The following is a 27,277-nucleotide window of genomic DNA, read 5'->3' as shown; positions in this document are numbered from 1 at the left end:
AAAATCTGAATGACTATTCGGGATGCTGCTAACTTTCAAAAGTAAAAACACCCACTTTATTGGTAAACAGACAGATTGATTTATAAGTAAGGATAGGTTGATTAAGAACAAAAGTCATTCTAACCAGATTATCAGTGAAGGGAAAGAAATGTTGGTTGAGAACAGAAGTAACCTTTTACCATGCCTTTTTAGGGGGGAGAGGCAGAAAGATTATGGGGCTCCCTTTTGCTGAGTGGTCATCGGAGCGAGAGGGGGGGAAGGAAGTGGTCCTTGGGTTTGCCTTGAATTGGAGAAGCTGGCGTGTGATCCGGCCCGGGGGTGGGGGTAAAGGCAGTGACAGACTCTCACTCTCTCTCTCTTGCAAAGCGGAACCTGCGGCGGGGGAACGTGGTTTTGCGGCTGCGGCGGGGGCGCGCTGCGTGTGTGTGCACGCCATCCAGGGAAGGTCGGAGCAGCAGCAGCAGCTCCTCTCATTGTAGCTGCTGGGGATGGTTCATGTAAACACGGAGCAGTGAGAGCGGGAGGACCGACCGAGAGAGTGTGTAAGCATGTTCCTGAGGTGAATCTCTCTCCCCCAGCCCCACCATGATTTATTTAATGCTGCTGTCGGCTCTGGCCGGAGCCCTGTGTGTTCTCCTGCTGCAGATTTTATTGCTGTACCGGAACAAGCCCGAGCCGGTGCCCCGGCATGTGCAGTACGTCAAGCCGGTGATCGAGCCCTCGCTCAAAGACTACCTGAGCGGCGGCAAGGAGCCCCCGGCCGAGAGCTGCCACTTCCTCAACGCCATCTTCTTGTTTCTGTTCCGGGAGCTGAGGGACACCCCGATCGTCCGGCACTGGCTGACCAAGAAGATCAAGGTGGAGTTTGAGGAGTTGCTGCAGACCAAGACGGCGGGCCGCCTGCTCGAGGGCCTCAGCCTGCGCGACATCTCCCTGGGCAACGCGCTGCCCGTCTTCAAGAGCGCGCGCCTGCTGCAGCCGGCCGTGGGCCCCAATCCCGGCCCAGGCCCAGGCGCGGGCGCGGGCTCCCTGGAGGAGGAGGCCGCGGGAAGTGGGGGAGCAGGTCCCTCCGCCGGGGTGCCCGAGGAGCTCAACTTCGAGCTGGAGCTCGAGTACAACGGCGGCTTCCACCTGGCCATCGACGTGGACCTGGTCTTCGGCAAGTCGGCCTATCTCTTCGTCAAGATGAGGAGGGTGGTGGGCCGCCTCAGGCTGCAGTTCACCCGCCGCCCCTTCACCCACTGGTCCTTCGCCTTCATGGACGAGCCTTTCATCGACTTCGAGGTGAAGTCGCAGTTCGAGGGCCGGCCCATGCCCCAGCTCACCACCATCATTGTCAACCAGCTCAAGAGGGTCATCAAGCGCAAACATACTTTACCCAACTACAAAATCAGGTACAGTCAGTGGCAGATGGCTTAAACTGTGTTCTTTGTGTATGTGTGAGGTGTCGGTGGTAGAGGAGATGTTGTCCTCGCTGCAACTTTCTGCAGTACCCAAATCAGAATTAATGGAGCGCTTACTGCATCGTGCTGCATGCGCCCCTTAGTCATCTCTTGGCACAATCTTTAAGTTGCAGATGATATTTTTGCCACGCTGCTCTGGTATGGGATTTTAAAGAAAAAAAGGTTCGTGACATGGAAGTACCTGTCGCAAACCCAGCATGTCTTGCCCATGCCTCATTGCCGTTGAGAAGGCGGCAAGGAGCCACTTTCATGATCCAGTGCATTGGTATGCCCACAGTGCTGTTAGGAAGATAGTTCCAGGATACTGACCAAGTGACTGCATTAGAATTGGTCATAACATTTGAAGTCAGGATGGTGTATGATAGAGGTAATGCTATTCTGCAGTGTCTGCTTCCCTTGGCTTTCTAGGTTTTATAGGTTATTTAGAAGATGTTGTCAAAGACGACAGGCTGAGTTGCTAGTGTGCATTCTGTACATGCAATGCACTATTGCAGTTGTGTGCTAGTGGTGGACAGAATGAAAATCTTTAAGCGGACAACTTGGGTGGCAATCAGTTGGGCTGCTTTGCAGAATCCCTATCGTGCAAGAAGAGGCCACTCTGCCCATTGAGTCCACATCAATCCTCCATAGAGAACTTATGAAAACTCACCCCTCCACCCTATCCCCATAAATCCACATTTACCATGGTTAATTCACCTATTCTGCACATCCCTGGACACTATATGACAATTTAGCATGGCCAATCCCCAATCTGCCCATCTTTGGACCAGAGCACATGGCAGAATTCTATGCAGACATTGGGGGGTGGGAGCTTACCAACTCCACATACAGTCACCCAAGTCCCCTGGTGCTTGTGAGGCAGGAGTGTTAACCTCTACCACTGTGCACTCTGATGTTTTCATTCTTTGGGATTTTGACATCATTACTTTTTTTTGTTCAGCAGTGTGTTTCAGAGGGAAGTTAATCACATTGCTTTGAATCTGGAGTCATATGTTTGCCAGAGTGGGAAAGGACAGTAGGATTTCCTTCTCTAAAGGACAGGGAATCCAGTGGAGTTTTAACTATTAGTTTCATAGCAACCATTACTAAGACTAGGTTTCATGAATTGAATTTAAATTCTTCCAATTTGTAGTAGCCTGAGTATCTGGATTACTAGTTGACTGACATTACCTTTGTACCACTGTCTCTTCGGTTGAGCTTCTTGATGTTGAGGAACAGCTCAAAATGAAGGGAACTAACTGCATCTCAATTATAAATCAACCTTCTCCAATGATGTACAATATGATTCATGGCCATCTTTTTAGTGATGTCATGTTTTGCTCTATAACTTGTATATCATTAGAAATGTTGTTAACTGTAGTTCGTAGCATGCTATTACTATTAGCTTCTCTGTCCAAATGAATCACTTTCATCAGAGGAGCTTTACTGGAATAATTTTCCAGTTCAGGCATTTAAAATGCAACATCTTTGCAGTTAATATTGTACGTGAGTGAGGCAGGCCAGATGCAGGTGGAAGCAGATTGCTTTATTATACTTGTCTAAGTGCTATGACAACTTGGAGGTGGAGAGATGGGAGGAGAGGCAACTGGAGGGTTTTGGTTGTCTTATCACTCGTCTGAACTGAACTGGTGCAGATTAGCTCAGATGGCTGGACGGCTGATTCACTCATGAGAGAACAACCTTGTAGTCCAATGTTATGATGCTGACTTTATCATTATAATTCGTCTGAACCACAGAATTACAATAAACAAAATAAACAGAATGCAGGATTATCTCGCTTGAGCTTAACCCCTGTCTACGTATATTGAATCTGTTACATAGAGTCAGGGTCCAACTTGTCTATGCCAACCAGATATCTAATCTAATCTAGTCCTATTTGCCAGCACTTGGCCCATATCCTTCTAAACCCTCCTGTTCGTATACCCATCCAGATGCCTTTTAAATGTTGCAATTGTACCAGCACTACACCACTAGTAATTCCACCACTTCCTCTAGTACCTCATTCCATACATGCACCACCCTCTGCGTGAAAAAGTTTCCCCTTAGGTCCCTTTTAAATTTTTTCCCCTCTCACGCTAAACCTATTACCTCTAATTCTGGACTCCACCACCCCAGGGAAAAGACCTTTTCTCTTTACCGTATCCATGCCCCTCATGATTTTGTAAACCTCTATAAGGTCATCCCTCAGCCATGCTCTATTGTATACAGTTCTGATTTCCACGGCATGAAGGATGCATCCTGATATTAGAAACACGAAAGAGAAGAGGAATGATGCTGATCCTTGGTGTAAAGCTTCAGGGCTACAAAATCCATTTAAACGAGATCTATTTAGCCTTGAAATTGATATGAGGGCAGCTTGTACATAGAAAGTAAATCTGAAACAATGCTGTCAGAGAAGGGATTCAAACATAATTTCATGGTTGTGAAGGGCAACTTTAGTACAGATATCAGGAAGTAATTCTTTACTATAGATAACTGGAATAAGATACCAAAATTGTTGTTGCAGCTAGGCCAGAAGTTATTAACAAACAATTAAATGCTGTAGCTGGATGGGCTCTAGAAGGATTAGATCAAATATTTTGAAGGGCCATCTTCAACTTGTGCACTTTATTTCATTCTAACAAGGAAAACATGCCTGAGTACATGGTGTAACTCAAGGCATTGTTACTAAGGTCTCAGATGACATGAAGATAGTTGGAGGGATGGGTAGTATTGAGGAAGTGGGGAGTCTGCAGAAGGACAGGCTAGGAGAGTGGACAAAGAAGTGGCATATGGAGTGCAGGGAAAGTGTGAGGTAATGCACTATGGTAGGAAAAATAGAGGCATAGGCTATTTTCAAAATGGGGAAAGGCTTCATAAATCTGAAGCACAAAGGGAGTTAGGAGTCCTTGTTCAGGATTCTCTTAAGGTTAACATGCAGATTCAGTTGGCAGTTAGCAAGGCAAATGCAGTGTTCGCATTCATTTCAAGAGGGCTAGAATACAAGCACAGGGATGCACTGCTGAGACTGTATAAAGCTTTGACCATACCACATATGATAGGATGTGCTAGCCTTGTAGGTGTTCCAGAGGAACTTTATAAGATTGATCCCAGGATGAAAGCTTTTCATGTGGGAGGTGGTTGAGGACTCTGGGCCTGTACACGATGGAGTTTAGAATAATGAGACATAATCTGATTGAAACTGAAATTTACAGAATACTGAGAGAGCTGGATAGAGCGAACGTGAGAAGGCATTTCCAGTAGTAGGAGAGACTAAGATCTGAAGGGCACAGCCTCAGATTTAAACAATGAACCATTAGAACTGAGATGAGCAGGAATGTCTTTAGTCAGAGGGTGGATCTGTGGAACTCCTTGCTGCAGAAGGCTGTGGAGGCCAAGTCATTGAGTGTATTTAAGAGGTAGATACGTTCTTGATTACTAAGGGAATCAAAGATTATGTGGAGAATGAGCTTGAGAAACATATCAGCCATGATGAATTGGCGGAACAGAGTTAATTGGCCCAATGGCCTAATTCTGCTCCCATTTCTGATGGTCTTCTGGTATTCAAATCAACCACCAATGGCTACTGATCGTACAGTGGGATAAATACTAATATCTGGGCTGAGATTCAGTGTTTTCAATATGTGTTTTGCACTCTATTTGGATGTCACCACTCTGTGACAAAATCATACCTGCACCTGCGCAGTCTGATCACAAGAGAGATCTTCAGCAGGGATTCTTCTTCTGTTTAGACCTGTGTTGTCACTAATGCAACCCAAGGGAAATTCATCTTGTCTTGACTTGCAATTGGCATGGCACTGGGAGATGAATTGTTTCTCAATAACTTGAAAGCCACAAATTATTGGTGCTTGAGATGGATGTTTTAAAAAAAAAAGTCACACTGGTGTATTTGAGGATTTATTACAGCTAAGATTCATTGATTGACGCATGCAGGATTTTAAAAAACAGGCAAGGTTTGATTCTGATATTGAAGTCCAAAATGTAAACCATTTGTTTCCTCAGAAAATATAAATACATTATATAGGAGGGGAATGTTTTTTGACAGGAGTACTAAATATGAAAAACAATCCAATATCCTGCTTTACACAAAAATGGAAATCGCTGGGAAATCTCAGCAGGTGTGGAGAGAAATCAGAGGATTATACTATGCCCAGTGTTCCCTTCAAGGAAATCAGTTTGTGTGTAAAGTAAGTTGTTAATTCACCTTCAGTCATTTGGTGCTAATGCTTGTGATATTTCACACCCACTTTATCTGTGGTAGCTGTAATGAACTTTTACTTTTCTTTTAGCTTTTAATTGCTACTGCCTTTACTTCTAAAGCTTCCAGATCAGTTGCAATGTGCTCTGTCTCCAATCTGTTATTCCAGTGAGAATGAATTGAATGTTCTTTTTCACTTATATTCAAAAGTCTTAATCCTGGAATCATATTAATTCTAGTACCACTGATTCTCTTGTATTGGCAAAGAGTAAAACTGGGTGCGTTATTGTTTATGCAGCTATGTGGATTGTCCACTTGCTTTCCATGAACATTTACCTTGTCTTTTTTCATTATTACCCAGTGTTCTAATTGTTCCAGCAACTGTTCTTGTACAGTGTGACAAAAATGCTTAATTGGAGTTTTTTTCTGATGTTATGTAATAAAGTGCCCTTCATTTTGTGATCATCTTTTTTAGATGCATTGGCAGTTACTTTCTCAATGTGAAACACGATTTGCCAAAATATTTAAACGCTTAGATCTTCAAGCTTTGTCCCTACCTCCTTAATAAGGTGGATTAGAAAGAAGAATAACACAAACTTCCAAGTTAATAATTTTATTTATAAGGCTTTCATTAAGATTATAAAGAAATATTGAGGCCCTAATATCAACCTTTGGGCACTGCCTTCCAAACGGGGCTATTTTTGTTTTTGCCCTTAGACTTTACTTGCTATTTCGTAACCAATTTACCACTTCCTTATCTGGTCCTGGGGCTTTCATTTAAGCATGTTTCTCATGGGATGCTTCCTGAAAATCATGTTATTGCAGCAATCCTATCCTCGTTGCTACAGCTCTGTTACAGTTTTACACAATTTGACTGAATTCGCTGCACACGACCTGCTATTCATTGTTATGGATATCTTAATTTGTCTTATGTCAAGATTGGGTTGTAAACATATTTTCCATAATCTGGTCCCAAGAGAAAATGTGTCCAAATGAAAAATGCTATTCAACAATTAAAATAAGAAAGAGGCAAGTCGGAATGTTTTTAGCAACCTCAAAAGGCAAGTCTGTTTGGGAGATTAAGCCTTCCTGCTATTCCATTCAATTCAAACATTGCTTCACAAGTCTGTTAAGTACAAAAAGTACAATCTCTACTGGTATATCATTTTTTAAAAATCAAATTGTAGCATGATTAGATATGCTACAATCATGCTACAATCCTAGCCTAAGTTCCTTTTTCTTTTTGGGTGAGGTGCAGATATTATATTGGGTCTATGGTGTCTCTGTACAATGACACAGCCTGAGAGCCAGGCATGGCAGAGAGATAGTAAATGTTGCTGCAATTTCCTTAGATTGTTCATGTTAAAAGTAGTCGAGGGTATTAGGAGAAATAGGCGGTAAGTAAATTGTTAGAATTTATTGAACTGTACCTTATTTCATGATTAAATAATGCAGAATGATAACATTAACAACGCCATCATAAAGAAATTCTTTCTTTAAAATAGACACAATTCTTAATTAGTGAATAATTGTTTGCTTGGCTGGCTCGTTTGGCATACATAGTGTAATCATGAATTCATGTTGTTTCTTTATGGAGCCATAAGCAAGTTTTATTAAGCAACTTGGCTCATAGGTCAAGGAAATTATCAGTCCAATTTAAATTTTACAAACATTGTCTTTGGTTGAAATCTTTTAAGAATCTGTTCCATAACTGTTTGAGAAGGAAAAGCAGTTGATATAAGTAATAACATACATACTTAAGGACTATTGTACACTGCTTGTAACTGAGAACAGGTGTAAATAATAAATTATTACAGGACTGAAAGCCTAGTGCTCATCTGGAGCATTTCTAACTTTTGAATGGTTAATGATCTTGATATGTTTATTTTACAATTGGTTAACTTCAGTATATGAAACCTGAATGCTGAAGTTTGCAAGTGGGAATTCAATTTGAAGATCAGATATCTGATTGAATTACCTGACATGGACTGGGTGGGCCAAATGATTCTAAGACTTAATCATTGGGTGTTAAGAAGACCATAAATAGGAAAAGATTGGAGCATTCAGCCCCTCCTCCATTCAGAATGAGCCTGAACTCTACTTTCTAGCTACTTCCTAAATTTCTTGATTTTTCTCAAAAATTCTTTCAGTGTAAGAGGAGAAATTGATTCCTTCTTTTGTATGCTGCCAGTTTTATGTCATGTGGTCACTGGGCTCCAGTTTGAATACTTGGCAGACGAAGATATAATTATTTTTCCTTCAGCATTGCATCAGATATAGTGCAACTCAATGATTGTCCACATCACACTATAACTTCACAAGTCAAATTACTGTCCCAAACTTGACCTGTGCCTGACACCAAATATTGAACCATATAACCGCCACGTTGACAGTTTGACCCCTGAAGTGTTCAATGCTGATTTGACAATTGCTGCCAATCTTCGTTTACATAACTTTGTTACAAGCTGTACAAATTACTTGGTATCTTCCCTCAGTCTCAAAATAAATTGAATTTTCATTAACTAGGATCTTGCAGTCCCAGATGTATTGCTCCTTTTATTTCAGTCCTTTGTGGTGATGCACAGATAATGATACTAATCTGGATTCTGCTTCCAATTTAACACCAGCATGGTAAAGTACTGCTTTATGTGCCCTTCCTTCAGTGTAGTCTACTGTATTCACTGCTCAGTGTGGACTCCTCTACTTGTGGGGACCAAACATCAGTTGAGTGTACATTTTCTGAAACATATCCATTCAATATGCAAGCTGACATGAAAATTCTGGTGCTTGTCTCCCCTTTTCATAGCATTCAGCTGCCATATTCTGAAATTTGTAGGTCCAGGCAGCTACTGTCAAACGGTAAGTACGAAAGAAAAGTATGATGATTAGGGTGCTGAGAGAGTCGGGGTGGGGTGGGGAAGGGTGCCTGCTTGGTAGGGGTAAGGGGGTAAAGTTAGGTTGTCACGTGGGAAGGATATCAAGTGAGTGATGCAATGTTTAGAATAGGTTGAGGTGAATAGGAGAAACTGGGTCCATTGGCAAGGGAGGGAGCTATCAGGTGCTGAACAGAGAAAACGGAGTGGGGGGGGAGGAGTTCAGAGGCAGTGGAACAAGGGTCAGCAGTGCAGAGGGGAAAGGGGTGGGGGTGTGGGATGCTTGGTAGTGTCTGTGAAGGATCTGGGTGCATATGTGATCTGGTGGAGGTGCAGTTGGGATGCATAAGGTATGTATGGGATTAATTGAATATTTGCCAGGACTTAGAATATGTATTTACTAGTCTAAACTTTCTGGTAGAGACTTTGAGAGTTCCAAGCGTAGAGGAATTTCCCAGCAAAGTATTCAATTACCAGAGCAATTCCTTTGGCGACTGCTATGCTGTATTCTGCAGAATCCCCATGCACAACTCTCATCTACTCTGGAATAATGAGTGTCAAGGTTTTGGAAAGTCAGGGCAATTTAGTCATGATGCTGTAGCCATTATGGAGTGGGATAGTTTGACAGACCTTGAAAAGACAATCTGTTTTACTTGTTCTTCTTCTTTTGAATGTAGTTAATATTGACTGAAATTCAGCCCATTTAACAGAATCATATAATAATTATAGCATGGAAGGAGGCCATTCAGCCCACTTGTGTCTGCACTGGCTCTCCAATAAGCGTTATGCTTTAATTGCAGTTCTCCTGCCTTTTCTCCATGCCCTTGCACATTATTTCTGTTGCAATAATCATTTAATGTCCTCTTGATTGCCTTGATTGACTCTTCCTCCAGTACATTTTCAGACAGTCCACTTCAGACCAAATCACTTGTGTAAAAAGCTCTAGTCTATCCTTGTAACTGAGGTTTCTGGGTTTTTCTTGGTGTTTATTGTGAAGCTTTGCAAATATAAAGACACTGTTTACTAATGATGATTTTAATATTTAGATTTTACATAATCCTATAGTAAAATATGTTTTCTTCTGTATATGTTTAATATTTCTGTGAATTTTTATTTTCACTAATGAAGAGCATTGGATTAAAGGAGAATAGGAGATGCTGTGACTTAAGACATGGGTAGTGAGGTTTTGGATGAGAAGTTTACAGAGAATGCGTATAGATAACCAGATAGGATTGCATTGGCAAAGTTGCATCGAGAGATAACAAAGGCATAATTGAGGGTTACAGTTATGGAGGTGGAAATAGATAGCTGAGTAGTAACATGAATATAAGGTTGGACGCTCATCGTGGAATCAAATGTGACACTGAGATTGCAAACATCCTGATTCTGTGATTACTTAGTGCATGTGCTGGGTGCCTGAAATTATTGTTTTTTATTTTTGAGATCTTGCTTTCGACATCTGTGGTGAAACGGTTAAAAATTATGTCCCAATACATGTGTGAATCTAACCGGAATGGAGGTGTTGCTTAGTCCCGTGTGAATCTTATTACACACCTCCCCGTGTGAATCTTCTTATCTGTATGTAACCAGAATGGAATATGTTTTTTAGCCTTGCTCTGCTGTTCACATGAATGTTTATATCTGGAAAAGAGTATATCAGCTGGAAAAGTCTCCAGTTCGGTGAGTCTGCTCCGGGGTTACGTTTAACCGCCGAGCGTGGGTTGTTGGCAACCGCTCTACGAGAACTGACGGCTCCCAGTTCCGGTAACATGTAGAGTGAGTATAAGCCAGACCCGTTGTAAGTATGAGACCTGGTTGTGGCGACGCTGCGGGGAATAAAATGCTCATATTCTAGCAGACTCGCCTCTTGGTCGTTTGTTCTGTGTCAGACTACTCTCCTACGAACCTGACCTTGAGAATTTTTTAAAACAACATCTTGACATCCATAAACAATTAAAAGGATAAGGAGGAATAGGACTCTTGGAAGATAATGCATGAGTTATAATTATACTAAATAAAACACAATCAACAAAATACCAAACAATTGCAAGTCAGAGGAACTTGAAATCATTCTTTAAAACACTCCAGAAAGATGTCTTACTTTCAGTGATTAGTTATTTAGAACTTAAGGCTTCCCAGCTATAAATTCAGTCACACTGGCTTTCAGTTTTAGAAATCTTTTGCATTTTGTTTGACCTAAAACACATTGGTATTTCAGCTGTAACTATGATACCTTCTTTGTCCTATCCAGAAAGTGATTTCATCAATAGATCTTGGTGTGTACATTGAAGATCAAAACATTTTTAAAACTAATGTCATTTTACATGTCTGGATTTTGCATATTTCAGTAAGATGGCTCTTTTGGAGTAAATCTTTCTTAACTCTTAAAGATAATTAAATTAAGAAAAACATATTTTCTTGTTCCACATAAGAATAACTACACCCTTTATATTTGTGGAGAATGTTAATTGACTAATTAGACCCTTGCTTTCAGTTTTTTTGTAGTTGTTTATTGTCACTGATGTATGTGCTCCTAGCCTATTTTGACCAGAGTCCCAAATTGTTAACTGACTTGTGGGTCCAGTTACCTGCTCCAAAGTCAAGTGGACACCTTTACCATGCTCTCAATTTTGATTGTTAAACCCTCGACTCAAGAATTATCAGATGAAAGGACAAGTGTGTTAGTAGCTAAATAACAATGGTATAACTGTTGATACATTAAAACAGAATTGCAGCCCTACAATAATACTGCAGTTGTGCAAATCAATAAATGCATCATAATACATGGTACCAAATATAATACAGAATTAATAAGGAGACAGTTTACCACACATTATAAATTTACCAGGAATTTAACTAGAATGACATCATCTAGTGCAAAGCAGTGCATTAATTGGAACCACACCCACCACTTTAATTTTAGCATGGTAGCAATAGTAGAATTCATAAGCTTCATTGCAGGACCTTACCAAAATTTCTTCAAAACTAACTCCCAAATCTATGAATTCTGTGAAGTTGGAGGGCAAGGACAATAAGCGGCGTACCTGCAGATTACCCACTCAGGACACATCCATCCTGCCTTAACTATGTCCCTGTACTTGCATTGGTTCAAAATTCTGGAAGTCCCAGCCTGACGATGTTTGGGTGTATCTTCAGAACATATTGCACTAGTTGATTAAGGCAGCCCATCACTACCTTCTCAAGAGCAACTAATGCTGGCCTAGTCAGTATTGCCCACATTGTGTGACTCAACCAAAAAAAAAGTAGAAATAAAGAAAGCTACATAATGCAATCGTATGTGATCAATGCAAAACAAACAAACAATTTACCAGTTACAACAGACAGAGCTCCACTTCCCCAAATTGGTATCTAATTCTTTGTGGAGCCAAATTTCTCCAGCATCCACCTGTAGTCCTCTAGTCAAACATAATCTGCTCATTTGAAATTCGGGACTAGGGCTTTGTACCAATATACAAGTTGGTCAAGGTCATGTGGAAAATGAGAGGGAAAAGAGAGAATGAAAAAAAACATGGAAGAGAGAAAATGCACTGGGGAAAAGCAGATGTGACTTGAGATACATGTATAGAAGGAAAAGCATGGGGGACATACAGAATGTTGGAAAGATAAAATGGAAAGGCTTCCAGAAAGAGAGAGGCAGAGAGAATCAGACACAAAACAGAAAAAGACATCAGAATGAGTTTTTTTTAAAAGATTTAATCCTTCATGGGATATAGATCTCACTGGCAGCCCAACATTTGTTACCCATTTCTAATTGTCCCTTAATTGAGTGGCTTGCCAGCCTATTTCGGAGAACAATTTAGAGTTGACCGTATTGCTCTGGCTCTGGAGTTACATGTAGGCCAGATAGTAGTATGTATTGTAGTTTTCTTTTCCTAAAGGGCATTAATGAACCAGAAGCATTTTTAAAACAGTTGATAGTTTCATGATTGAGACTATACTGACTGAGACTAATTTTATGCTGCAGATTTATTCATTGAATTTAAATTGATGGGATAGGAGCCATGTCCCCAGACATTAGTGTTGGCCTCCAGTTACTAGTCTACTAGTACGACTCCAATGAAATTGCCATCTGTGTCTCATGGCACAAATGATGCAGATGAAAAGAGTGAAAAGCAAGTACCGAAAGAGTGTCAAAAAATTAGCATGGGAGGTAAGCCATTTACAGAGGGAGAGAGCATTTAATTGATAAATGTCTTCAGGGAAAAGAAAACCATTTGTGAGGAATATTGTGTTTTACAATTTGGGCAGTGTTGAGGATCAGTTTGACTATCTGCTTTTTCAGGCTGCAGTATTGTAAAATCCTTCACAGGACTGAGAAATTTGGCATCGAATTGGACAGTGCTCTGACTGGATAGAGATGTGTGTCTATTTTATGTAAGAGCTTTTATTTTTGAACTTCCATGGAATTGGGAGTATTTGCTATACTCAGAACAGATTATGTGATACTGATACAGTAGTTTTATGAAGTGGATTCGAATTTTAATTTCCCAAATAATATAAAGCTTGGACAGGGGCATTAATGAGTTTGACAGAAAATCGCAACATTTGCTCAATAAGTTGTGCCTTTGAAATATACACAACCTGAATGATGATGGCTTTGGAGCTGTTCATGTGCCACTATGTCTGTAAAAAACATTCTCTTCTGGTGAATAATATCCCACAATATTGATTGTGGAAACAATGAAACATACAAAATTGGTACAGGAGTAGCCCATTTTGCCCTTCGAGCTTGCACCACCATTCAGTTATGACCATGGCTGATCATGCAATTTCAGTATTCCACTCCTGCTGTTTCTCCATACTCTTTGATTCCTTTAGTCGCAAGGGCCACATCGAGCTCCCTCTTGAATATATCAAATGAACTGGCCCCAACAGCTTTCTGTGGTAGAGAATTCCACTAGTATACAACGAGTAAAGAAATTCTTCCTCATTTCAGTCCTGAATCGCTTACCTCTTATTCTTAGACTGTGACCCCTAGTTGTGGATGCCAACATTGTTCTCCATTATCCCCTTTGTGAAACTGGAAAGTATAGAATGTATTTCAGAAGGCCACATAACTTTTATTTAAACCTTCGCTCATATTAGTGGAATTTAAACTTGCACAATTTATCTGTTTTTTTTCTTGAACTACTCCTCATTATTCAAGTAAAAATTTGACACTTTACCAATTGAAGAACTTTTTGATGTGTTTCCAGCTGATAATTCCAGAAGTACGACTGAGTGGACCACAGTAAGCTTTAATTCTTTCTAGAAGGGCTACCGTCATTAAAATGTCCTGAGTTGGAGTCATAGAGTCATAGAGATGTACAGTATGGAAACAGACCCTTCGGCCCAACCTGTCCATTCCGACCAAATATTCCAACCCAATCTCGTCTCACCTGCCAGCACCCGGCCCATATCCCTCCAAACCCTTCCTATTCATATACCCATCCAAATGCCTCTTAAATGTTGCAATTGTACCAGCCTCCACCACTTCCTCTGGCAGCTTATTCCATACATGTACCATTCTCTGTGTGAAAAGGTTGCCCCTTAGGTCTCTTTTATGTCTTTCCCCCCTAAACCTATGCCCTCTAGTTCTAGACTCCCCTACCCCAGGGAAAAGACTTTGCCTATTTATTCTATTCATGCTCCTCATAATTTTATAAACCTCTATAAGGTCACTCCTCAGCCTTCGATGCTCCAGGGAAAACAGCCCCAGCCTGTTCAGCCTCTCCCTATAGCTTAAATCCTCCAACCCCGGCAACATCCTTGTAAATCTTTTCTGAACCCTTTCAAGGTTCACAACATCTTTCCGATAGGAAGGAGACCAGAATTGCACACAATATTCCAACAGTGGCCTGTGTCCTGTACAGCCGCAACATGACCTCCCAACTCCTGTACTCAATACTCTGACCAGTAAAGGAAGGCATACCAAATTTCGCCTTCACTATCCTATCTACCTGCGACTCTAATTTCAAGGAGCTATGAACCTGTACTCCAAGGTCTCTTTGTTCAGCAACACTCAGTAGGACTTTACCATTAAGTGTATAAGTCCTGCTAAGATTTGCTTTCCCAAAATGCAGCACTTCGCATTTATCTGAATTAAACTCCATCTGCCATTTCTCAGTCCATTGGCCCATCTGGTCAAGTTCCTGTTGTAATCTGAGGTAACCCTCTTCGCTGTCCACTACACCTCAGAATACTGGATAGAGTGGATGTTGGGAAGATGTTTCCATTGGTCGGAAAGACTAGGACCTGAGGACACAGCCTTCGAGTAAAGGGAAGACCCTTTAGAGTGGAGATAAGGAAAAACTTATTTTGCCATAGAGTGGTGAATCTGTGGAATTCATTGCCATAGAAAGCTGTGGAGGCCAGTCATTTAGTATATCTAAAACAGAGTTAGATAGATTCTGGATTGCCAACGGGATCAAAGTTTATGGGGAGAAAGTGGGAAAATGGGGTTGAAAGATCTGTCAGCTATGATTGAATGGCGGAGCAGACCTGATTGGCCAAATGGCCTAATTTCTGCTCCTATGCCTTATGGTCTTATAGTCTTATGGAAAGGCTGAAATTATTAACAAACAAACCAATCATCATGCATTAGGTAAGACAGAATGGCAAATATAGAAACAAAACATTTATGTAAAGGAGATGTTTATTTACAATATATGTGTGATTGATTTGGAGGATGAAAGTACTTTTGTCAAGTTTGCTGATGACAGAAAAAAATGTTGAAAGGGCTAGTTGGTAAGGTATACACAGAGAGATGTCTAAGTCTGCAGAGAGATAGAGACAGGTTGAGTGAATACGAAAAAATTGGCCAATGGAATATTATCTGGGAAAAAATGAAGTTATGCAGTTTGGCAGGAGCAATAAATGAGCAGCATATTATTAAGATGAAGAAAGACGATAGAAATCTGCAGAGGATTGTGCTCAAATCACAAAAAAGCTAGCATTCAAATTCATTGGGTAATCAGGCAGGCAAATGGTCTTTATTTCAAAGGGACAAATATAAAAATAGGGTAATTATGCTAAAACTGTACAAGGCACTAGTCAGGTCACACACTGGAATACAAAATCAATTAAGGGAGGCAATGGTGGAGCGGTTTTATCGCTGGAGTAACAACCTGCAAACCAAGGCACATACTCTGAGCACATGGGTTCAATTCCCAACATGGCACATAGTGAAAATTAAATCAATGAAAATCTGGAACTAAAATTGAGTCTAATGCTGATTGTTGTAAAGACCCACCTGGTTCACTAATGTCCTCTAGCGAAGGAAATCTGCCATCCTCACCTGGTCAGGTCCGTAACTTTGTGGTTGAGTCTTAACTGGCCCAAGCCAGCTAGTAGCAATTAGAAATGGACTCAGCTTGCAATGCCCACATACCTGGATGAATATATGAATAGAAAGGGTTTAGAGGGAAATGGGCCAAGCGCTGGCAAATGGGGCTAGATTAGTTTAGAATATCTGGTTGGCATGGGCGAATTGGACCAAATGGTTTGTTTTTGTGCTGCACATTTCTATGATGAACATGGGACTGGGATATCATGGCAATTACAGAAACATGGCTCAGGGATGGGCAGGACTGGCAGCTTAGTGTTCCAGGATACAAATGCTACAGAAAGGATAGAAAGGGAGGCAAGAGAGGAGGGGGAGCAGCATTTTTGATAAGGGATAGCATTACAGCTGTGCTGGGGGAGGATATTCTTGGAAATACATCCAGGAAAGTTGCTTGGGTAGAACTGAGAAATAAGAAAGGGATGATCACCTTATTGGAATTGTATTATAGACCCCCCCTAATAATCAGAGGGAAATTGAGAAACAAACTTGTCAGGAGATCTCAGCTATCTGTAAGAATAATAGGGTAGTTATGGTAGGGGATTTTAACTTTCCAAACATTGACTGGGACTGCCATAATGTTAAGGGTTTAGATGGAGAGGAATTTCTTAAGTGCGTACAAGACAATTTTATGATTCAGTATGTGGATATACCTACTAGAGAAGGTGCAAAACTTGACCGACTCTTGGGAAATAAGGCAGGGCAGGTGACTGAGGTGTCAGTGGGGGAGCACTTTGGCGCCAGCGACTATGATTCTATTCGTTTTAAAACAATGATGGAAAAGGATAGACCAGATCTAAAAGTTGAAGTTCTAAATTGGAGAAAGGCCAATTTTGAGGGTATTAGGCAAGAACTTTCAAAAGCTGATTGGAGGCAGCTGTTCGCAGGTAAAGGGACGGCTGGAAAATGGGAAGCCTTCAGAAATGAGATAACAAGAATCCAGAGAAAGTATATTCCTGTCAGGGTGAAAGGGAAGGCTGGTAGGTACAGGGAATGCTGGATGACTAAAGAAATTGAGGGTTTCATTTAGAAAAAGAAGGAAGCATATGTCAGGTACAGACAGGATAGATCGAGTGAATCCTTAGAAGAGTATAAAGGAAGTAGGAGTATAGTTAAGAGGGAAATCAGGAGGGCAAAAAGGGAACATGAGCTAGCTTTGGCAAATAGAATTAAGGAGAATCCAAAGGGTTTTTACAAATATATTAAAGACAAAAGGGTAACTAGGGAGAGAATAGGGCCCCTCAAAGATCAGCAAGGTGGCCTTTGTGTGGAGCCACAGAAAATGGGGGAGATACTAAATGAATATTTTGCATCAGTATTGACTGTGGAAAAGGATATGGAAGATATAGACAGTAGGGAAATAGATGGTGACATCTTGCAAAATGTCCAAACTGGATTGGATTAGAGCAATGAGTCATGTATTTGAATAGAAAGTGCTTTATTAATCTAAATTAAATTGCATGAATTGTAAAACTAACTGCACTCATTAGCTCTGACAAGCATCTAAACTCCAGTTAGTTACAAAGCACAAAAACATAAATCTGAGTGTTCGATATCTTATGTTCTATTTTAAGATCACAAGAATATGATTCTTTTTATCTTGGAACTGCTGTGGAGGGGGACAAGATTGAGTGAAGTACAGTTCTAAATATATTGGCCTAAACTTAGCATTTAAATGATAAAAGACTGTTCTGGGATCACTTTATGATGTTTTGGCACATCGTTAGGGCTACTGTGTTTTGTTTTCAGGGTTAGTGGTTCTGACAGATATTGACGCTGAGCTGTGATGAGCTCTTTGTACTACAGGACCACATCATCTTGAGCAGTCTCGCATGATGCCTGCTAGTGATGTGGAATCCGTCTCATATATACTTTAGAATTCTCAGTGACTGAAGAAAGTCAAGTATGGGTCAGTGATGTGAAAATATACTGCTGCCTTTCATGTAGCTATGGATAGTGGTATTAAATGGCATTGATGATCCCAGTTTATGTCTAACTCTTATTGGTATTGTGGCTTGTAAATAAGTAGCTGATCTTATCTTTTTTGTTGGTGTAGATTGAATGACCTAATTTACAATGCATAGCCCCTGCAAAGCTCAGCTGCTATCATCAGAAACAATGTTGTAATATTGGGAGTTGGGCTATGGTTATGAGGAAGTCATTCTTGCTACAGTCCATTATTTATAAGTTGTGTTTTATAACATAAGGAAAATGGCTGAAAAATGTTCTCTTGATTTGCTCAAGTAAAATGATAACGTTAAATGACGGAAGATAGAGTACTGTGAATTAAAACATAATGGAATCTAAACTTTAAAAGATCTATTTGTGGTAGGGCTAAAGCAATATAAAGAGTATATTTAAAACCTAACAGCTGATTTTAAATCAAAAATGCTTATGACACTATTAGGAAAACTTGTGCCCCAGTGTATGAGAGCTTTCCCATGTGTCATTTGGCCTGATTGCTGTTATTTTGTTTGACGACAAAACAAGATCACACTGTTATAATAATAATAATATTAAAACGGTTTCTTTTTATTGATTGTGTTAGTACTACATCTGCATAGAAATAAGAAGGAAGATAAACGAATATTAAAATCATAGCATTTTATATTTATGAAGGAGTGTTCACATCGGAATTCAAAAACAGCAGCTTGCATTTATTCAATGTAAAGATGGTATCATTTTCTTGCTGTGTATTTTTGATTATGAACTGAAATACGAACGGAATGGTTTTAAAATCAAGGAGTGTTGTTGGATGGTTGCACTTTTTAAAAGCAAGAAGCCTGACACACTCAAATGCTGTTGCACAGCTGCTTGTTGAAGCAGCACTGGAAGCCTAATTGGCCAATGAACTGGAGCCAAGGGGTAGGTATGAGTGGAGCTTTGGCAGGTAGCTGATTGGTCTAGGGACTAATGACTAGTTATTGATGACAATGGCTTCTGCCTGCCAACAACTGTGATTGGCTTCCAACTAGCCGAACAGCTTTGGGGTATAAATATTTGTCAGAAATGATTAGATCTCTGCAAGGAGCTTTTCTGTGCAGTTTAAAAAATTGTCTTCAGTCTGAAGATGAATTTATAAAGGACTTGAAGTTTTAAGCAGCAGAGTTATATATTGATAATTGTACACCTGTAGCTACAGTCTATTTCTTTGTCATAAATAGTCCTTATTTTTAGGGATAGAAACCTGGTCTATGCTTCTGACAACCTTGGTCTAAGAGACAAGTAAATTGGGGAATTCTGTGTACTTTATTATCAAAATGCCAGGAATAGAGGGGCTTGATTTCCAGAATGCTACTCCTGTGAAGTGTAACAGCAAGGCCTTTAATATGAAACAGAGAGATAAGATAATATTATCTGAATTACTTAAAGCGATATTAGAACAGGTGTGGTATCATGGAAGATGGAAATGTGTTGCTGGTAAAGCGCAGCAGGTCAGGCAGCATCTAGGGAACAGGAGAATCGACGTTTCGGGCATTAGCCCTTCTTCAGGAATGAGGAAAGTTGGTCCAGCAGGCTAAGATAAAAGATAGGGAGGAGGGACTTGGGGGAGGGGCGTCGGAAATGTGATAGGTCCCTCCTCCCTATCTTTTATCTTAGCATGCTGGACCAACTTTCCTCATTCCTGAAGAAGGGCTAATGCCCGAAACGTCGATTCTCCTGTTCCCTAGATGCTGCCTGACCTGCTGCGCTTTTCCAGCAACACATTTCCATCCCTGATCTCCAGCATCTGCAGACCTCACTTTCTCCTCAATGGTATCATGGAAGTACTGCTTTTACATTTCAGTTTGATTGGTTACCTTTGGGTTTGGGGATAACAATTAGTTTTCTTAAAGTTAATTGAAACAAGTTAATTGCCTACCTTGCTGGAGAAGTTCATAACCATTTAGATTATGCATGCTTTTTTAAAGGTAATGGATTAGATGAGACTTACAGATGCCTACTTTACATTTCTTGAGGTATGACTACATAAAGATTAATAATGGAAATAGAAAATGCTCATATTGACGTCTGAAGCAGCAAAACAGCTTAATTCGCTGTTGGGGCTTTTTCTCAGAAATTAAACATTTGCTCATTTTCTCTTATATGCAAATTGATTTAATGCTGATTTCCATCGTTTTCTGTTGTATCTCAAATTTACTCTCCCTTATTGGGTGAAATAACAATTGGAAGAGAGCCAGTGAAAAGTTATGGACGTTTGTTTTAATGGTCTGGATTGGATGGGTATGCGAAGCTTTTCGTGTTCCATATCCTTAAATGAAATTATTTTAATCTTTATAGTATCTTGTCTCAGAATCAGAATTGTGGCAGTGCAGAAGGAGACCATTGGGACCATTTGTGTCTGCACTGACTCTCTAAGCAGTTTAACTTGGTACCAATCTCTTGCCTTTTTTCCATAACTCTGAACCTATTTTATACTTGAATACTCAGGCAATGACCTCCATCCCCCTGCTTACAGCTTGATGAAGTAGGATTTCACATGCAGTGCAGCCTCCAAGATCTTGCCCAATTTGCCATTACTCGTGTGTATCCTGATGGTAAATGTTGACAGAAGATACTGGAATATAGAGCCGAGTATAATTCTATTTTCTTTCAATGTCTAAATGTTTACACAGAAAGGGTCATTAGTTAGTGCTACAAAACAGTCAAATGATTACTGTCTGAATAGTTCTACTTATTTGAGTGGAAGGATGGAAGATGCGCATTAACTTAAACCAGTTTTCTTTTAGTATTTATTTGCCTATGTTATATCAGTGACTATCTCTTCAAAGTAGCTCATCGGGTAGAAGATTCGTTTGGACATCCTGAGGACATAAGAAGTATTAACCAAGTGTTTATTCTTTGAACGTAAAAGTCTAGTCAGAATAAAGATTTGATTTGAGTATTCAAAATTGGTTTAAGTATTTATTTCATAGACTCTTCTTTCCAAGCTACCCAATCTTGACTTACTGTTATTTATATGAACTCAAAGGACCAATGATACTTTATTGGGAAGCCATATGCTGGAGTATGGGCGGCACAGTGGCTTAATGTTTAGCACTGCTACCTCACAGCGCCAGGGATCCAGGTTCGATTCCAGCCTTGGGTGACTGTCTGTGTGGAGTTTGCACATTCTCTTTGTGTGGAGTTTGCACATTCTCCCTGTGTCTGGGTGGGTTTCCTCCGGGTGCTCTGGTTTCCTCCCACAATCTTAAAAATATGCAGGTTAGGTAGATTGGCCATGCTAAATTGCCCCTAGTGTTCAGGGATGTGTAGCTTGGGTGGATTTATCAAGGGAAATGTAGACCACTAGGGTATGGGAATGGATCTGGGTGGGATATTCTTTGGATGGTCGGTGTGAACTTGTTGGGCCAAATGGCCTGTTTCTACACTGTAGGGATTCTATGATGGAGCATATGAGATGCATCTTTTTAAATCAATCTCTGGATGTGGGCGTAACTGGCTAGGCCAGCATTTTATGCCCATCTCTAATTTTCCATTCAGCAGTTAAGAGTTGCTTTGGGTCGGGAATTGCATGCAGGCCAGGTAAGGATGGCAGATTTCCTTCCCTAAAGGACATTAGTGATCGAGATGGGTTTTTCTGACAATTGACATTGGTTTAATGGCCATAATTAAACTCTTATTTCCAAATTATTACTGAATTCAAAATCCGCCATCTACCATGGCAGGATTCAAACCCTGGTCCCCAGAACTTTACATGTGCTTCAGGGTTACAAATCCATTGACAATACCACTAGGCCATTGACTTCCCAGCCCCTTCAAAAAGAAGAATATCTCCAACAAAGATTTGTTTTGCTTACTAGGCTGGTCAGTGGTGAGTGTTTGCTTTCAGTTTGAAACAGTACTTTGGTTACAATCTTGTGATTCCTTTGTGTATTTTTTGACAAACAAGTTCTTTATTCCTAAAAAACTGTTTACTTGCTTGTACCCAATACTACTTGTACTGTGGGAGAAACCCACGCAGACACAGGGAGAATGTGCAAACTCCACAAAGGCAGTTGCCTGAGGCTGAAATCAAATCTGGCTCCCTGGCACTGTGAGGTAGCAGTGCTAACCACTGAGCCACTGTGTAGCAGTGAACAAATTGTTGACTCGGGCTGGAGCAAAATACACATTTCTCAGTCGTCATCATTATGATCTGTTTAATATTTTTGGATATGGTCATCATCTGAACTTTGGTAGAATTTCCAAATTTGCAGATAACACACCATTTGGATGTTGAGTAAACAGCAAGGAGGATGTAATACAGTTCAGAATATCAACATTGGTGAAATGAACAGATAGATGATAGATAAAATTAGTTTGAAGAAGTGAGATTGCATTTTACAAATAGAAGTAATGAGTGATAATATAAACTAAATGGTAATATTTGAAAAGGGTTACACACATTGACCATCTCCAACAAGAGACAACCTAGCCACCACCTATGACATTGTGGAATTATAACTGAAACTCCACTATTAATATCCTGGAGTTTACGATTGACCAGAAAGCACAAATACAGTGGTTGCAACAGCTGACCAAAGGCTAGGAATACTGCAACTTACTAGTAACTTACCTCCTGGCTCCACAAATCCTGCCCATCATCTAAAAGGCACAAGTCAGGAGTGTGATGAATAATCCTTGTTTGCTTGATGAGTGCAGCTCCAAAAACACTCAGAAGTTTGATATCATTCAGGAAAAAGCAGCCTGCTTGATTGGCATCGCATCCATAAATATCCATTCCTTCCCTCCATAGCAACAGTGTGTGTATAACTTGAGATGCACTGAAGAAATTTGCCAAAGATCCTTAGACAGCACCTTCCAAACTCATGACTGCTTCCACCAAGACAGGCAAGGACAGCAGATTGCTGGGAACATCAACTCCTGCAAGCTCCTTTCCAAGCCCCTCACTGTCCTGGAAATATTGCTGTTCCTTCACTGTTGCTGTGTCAAAATCTAATTTTCCTTCCCAAGGGTATTAAAGATCTATCTATAACACATGGACTGCAGCAGTTCAAGAAGGTAGCTCACTATCACATTCGAAGATAATTGGGGGGAGCAATAAATGCTGGCCAGTCACATTGGCTAACTTGGTCTGTACTGAGTCAGGCAGATACTTGTGACTCAGAACAAACAAGAAACCGCAGACTGATGTAGGTCCAATACAATATTGTAAATGCAGAAGTAATGATTTAACTCTAAACACAAGGCAGGACAAATATGATTCTAAGAACAGGTTGTTTACAAGGAATCGTGATAGTCTAAGGCAAAAGTGCATGCGGAGCTCGGGGAATCTGATTGATTGTTACTACGTGATCATGCTCCAAGTCTGACTATGAACAATGTATATAAGCTCTATGCAAACTCTTTAGTTGTCAGATTCTTTTTGTGGCCTTGGAGTACTCATACTTTTGGGCTGATCAGGGTCTACCGACTCAGCTGTATCAAAGAATAAACGATTGCTTGTGTGATTCACAAAGAGTCGTTTACAGGTGCGCTTATTTACCGATCCCACGAACCTGAAGACCCGGCAGTCTAGGTCATCAAATCAACATAATGGCCTCACAATCTGTCAGTTTTTTTTCTATTGGAGCTTACTGTGCTTAAACTAGTTACGTGAATTTCACACACCAAGACTATGATTGCACTTCATTTGCTGAAAAGTATCTTCAGAGGTCCTGAAAAGTGATATCAAAACAAATGCTGTAGTCATTGTATCTGCAGTTTGTTTTATTTTCATAAGTTATATGGGAATATGTAAAATGTTTCTGAGGAGTTTTGTCTGAGAATATTTTTATTAACTCAAGCAAAAGTAACATCTCTTTCTCCTTCCTAACTTCTATTTTGACTAGCTATATTTTCAAATGAATATGAACTGAATCCGGGATGTTAAAATAATTCCTTTTAATAGAACAAAAGCCTTCTAATCGCAGGAAGTCGATGTGTTGCCCTGCAATTAGTTTCCTGTTTTTGGTTAGATAGTTTTTTCCTACACATTTGTCTTATACACAAATCCAGTGTTTCTAGCATAGCTGAACTTGGAACTCTGTATGCAATCAGCATTGTAATCTATTGATGACAGACAGTGCCATCCAGTATTTGCATTCGTCAGACTGACAGTCCAACTGCTTGAAACTGTATGGTTACTGAACTAGTTTTGTTGTCAAGTTAACTTGATATTGGAATAAAACTCCGATTCGAAATGGATAACTGAGAAGAATTTGGGATTTTTGAGAAGCTGTGTAGCTCAGATTGAGGTTCAGGTTATAAGTTTGATCATTGAGCTGTTAGGTTTATTCTCAAATGTTTCATCACCATGCTAGGCAACATCATCAGCGAGCCTCCTTTGAAGTGCTGGTGTTCTGTATTGGCTTTCTATTTATGTTCTTGGTCTGTTAAGGTGGGTGATATCATTTTTGGTTCTTTTTCTCAGAGGTTGGTAAATGGGGTCCGAATGTTTATTGTTGGAGTTTTGGTTTAAATGCTAGGCCTCTAGGGATTCCTGTGTGTGTCTCTGTTTAGCCTATCCTGGGATGGATGTGTTGTCCCAGTCAAAATGGTGTCCTGCTTCGTTTGTAAGGATACGAGTGATAGCTGGTCTTGCCTTTTGGTGACTGGTCGGTGCTCGTGTATCCTGGTGGCTAGTTTCCTGCCTGTCTGTCTGATGTAGTGTTTGATGCAGTCCTTGCAGAGTATTTAGTAAATGACATTTGTTTTGCTAGTTGTTGGTACAGGGTCCTTTAGGTTCATCAGTGTGTTGGTAGGTTTTTGGGCTACCATGATGCCAAAGGGGTGGAATAGTCTGGTAGTCATCTCCAAGATGTCTTTTGTTGTATGGTAGTGTGGCTAGAGTCTCTGGTCATGTTGTGTCGTCTTGTTTGGATTTGTTGTTTAAGAATCAGCGGAATGTGTTTATTGGGTAGATAAAGGTTGGCACCTTTGTATGAAGTGCACTGTGTGTGAGGTATTGTTGCTGGAATTTGAGCTGGCATCATTGTGGGTGTATAAAATTATTCTATGATTTTGAACTGTGACTAACAACCAAATGTACACACAGTGGAACTCTGTGTCCTAAGGGCTGGTACTGATATTACAAATCTGTTACTGGTTGTAGGTGTGGTTGGAACAATTTGAGACTATTGAAGCACAACACGTAATGTGAAAGCATATTGCCGTAAGTGGATATTTTTCTCTAAAAGCATAATACATTAAGCGAGTCAAGTGAAAACATACACATTGTCAACACTATCCATGAGGGAGTGGTTAATGCAAACTCCGTACTCATCCATCCCTTACTGTGTGAGTGCTTAATTTCATCCAGGTTATTGGGAGGCCAAACTGCACGATAATGACAAATAAGGACTTGGAACTTTGGAGTGTTTTCAAATACTTCTGACTATATAGCAGCATTGGCAGCAACCTGTGGAAAACTACTATATTGGCAAGGCAAATAACATCAAAAATATTGATGCTGTACATCACATACCTGCTATTCCAAAAGGCAAAATGTTTAAGAGACTGGAAATCTGAAATCAAACTAAAATGCTGGAAATACTCAGCAGGTCAGTCAGTATCTGAGAGAGAGAGAGAGAGAGAAAGAGGAAATGCATAAAATTTAATGGTGTCTCTCCTGGGTGGATTCAGAGCTCGATGGATGGCACCATCTGATCGGCTGCTTGTGTGTATCCTGTCTCTCACCAAGTCTGTTCCTGTGCTTGCTGAACTACATTAATTCCTGATTAAACACTGCCTCAATTCTAAAATTCTCATCCTTGTTTTCAGATCCCTTCATGACATCAGTAATTATGAGTTATCTGCTTAACACCCCATTCTTCTTAAACATTTATGTTTCCATAATGTTAATTGCGTCACCATTGGCACTCATACTACACAAGTCAGCCACTGGGACCCTAAACTCTGGAATCCTAAATTTTTTTTTAATCGAAGCCTCTCCACTTTTCTTTCCTCCTACTACATATTTCTTAAAGCCGACTTCGTCATCCAAGCTTTTGGCCACCTGTTCTAATATTGCTTTCTGAGATGCAATATGAAGTTCAGTGTATAATTTTCCCATGAAGTACTTGAGACATTTGATTACATGACATGTTGTATAAAGCCTTCACCATAATATTTGGTGATCTCCGTTCTCCATCTTCTCCCGTCAGTCACTCATTCTTATTTCAATCCCACTCCATTTAAGGCTGTCACAGCCACTTCTTGGCCTTCGACTTTCCTCTTTTCATTTTTCTTGGTAACCCATCATCATCACTCCCCTCACCACATATCCTGTCCCACTCTGCAACAGACCTCACTCCATTTCAGTCTTATCTCAAATTCTTTATTCGATGGTCCCAGTTTTCCCTAATGTCCTTGTGATAGTTCCTGATTTTGTATTTACTTGTCATTCCACGCAACCATCTCAGCATCTGTTTTTTTTTTACAAGTGTCAGTTGTTGTTTCTGTCTTGATAGTGTAGAAATCTGGGCAACATGTTATACAAGGTCAGTCTTGCAACTATCTTGTATATTGTTCCTTTCACTTTCATAGAACATAGAACATAGAACAATACAGCACAGAACAGGCCCTTCGGCCCACGATGTTGTGCCGAACTTCTAACCTAGATTAAGTACCCATCCATGTACCTATCCAAATGCCGCTTAAAGGTCGCCAATGATTCCGACTCTACCACTCCCACGGGCAGCGCATTCCATGCCCCCACCACTCTCTGGGTAAAGAACCCACCCCTGACATCTCCCCTATACCTTCCACCCTTCACCTTAAATTTATGTCCCCTTGTAACACTCTGTTGTACCCGGGGAAAAAGTTTCTGACTGTCTACTCTATCTATTCCTCTGATCATCTTATAAACCCCTATCAAGTCACCCCTCATCCTTCGCCGTTCCAACGAGAAAAGGCCGAGAACTCTCAACCTATCCTCGTACGACTTCCTCTCCATTCCAGGCAACATCCTGGTAAATCTTCTCTGCACCCTCTCCAAAGCTTCCACATCTTTCCTAAAGTGAGGCGACCAGAACTCCACACAGTACTCCAAATGTGGCCTAACCAAAATTCTGTTGAGTTGCAACATCACTTCATGACTCTTGAATTCAATCCCTCGGCTAATGAACGCTAATACACCATAGGCCTTCTGACAAGCTCTATCCACCTGAGTGGCAACTTTCAAAGACCTATGAACATAGACCCCAAGATCCCTCTGCCCCTCCACCTTACTAAGAACCCTACCATTAACCCTGTATTCCGCATTCTTATTTGTCCTTCCAAAATGGACAACCTCACACTTGGCAGGGTTGAACTCCATCTGCCACTCCTCAGCCCAGCTCTGCATCATATCTAAGTCCCTTTCCAGCCCTCCTCACTATCCACAACTCCACCAATCTTCATATCATCTGCAAATTTA

At 40.5% G+C, this 27,277-nt stretch overlaps 1 protein-coding gene across 1 annotated transcript in view; it reads left to right on the top strand.

Moving 5' to 3' along the window:
* Positions 1–247: 247 nt before the first annotated feature.
* The window catches only part of pdzd8 (PDZ domain containing 8), a 205,906-nt gene continuing 178,876 nt past the window's right edge, over positions 248–27,277 (top strand). Inside the window, exon 1 of the mRNA XM_043712836.1 lies at positions 248–1,394. Within this exon, the coding sequence (XP_043568771.1) occupies positions 586–1,394 (809 nt within the window). The 5' untranslated portion in view covers positions 248–585. The remainder of the gene's footprint in view (positions 1,395–27,277) is intronic.

This window comes from Chiloscyllium plagiosum, chromosome 22 (assembly GCF_004010195.1).
Source record: "Chiloscyllium plagiosum isolate BGI_BamShark_2017 chromosome 22, ASM401019v2, whole genome shotgun sequence".
Taxonomy (NCBI): domain Eukaryota; kingdom Metazoa; phylum Chordata; class Chondrichthyes; order Orectolobiformes; family Hemiscylliidae; genus Chiloscyllium; species Chiloscyllium plagiosum.
Note: the sequence above shows the minus strand (reverse complement) of the source record. Positions and strands in the feature narration are given on the sequence as shown.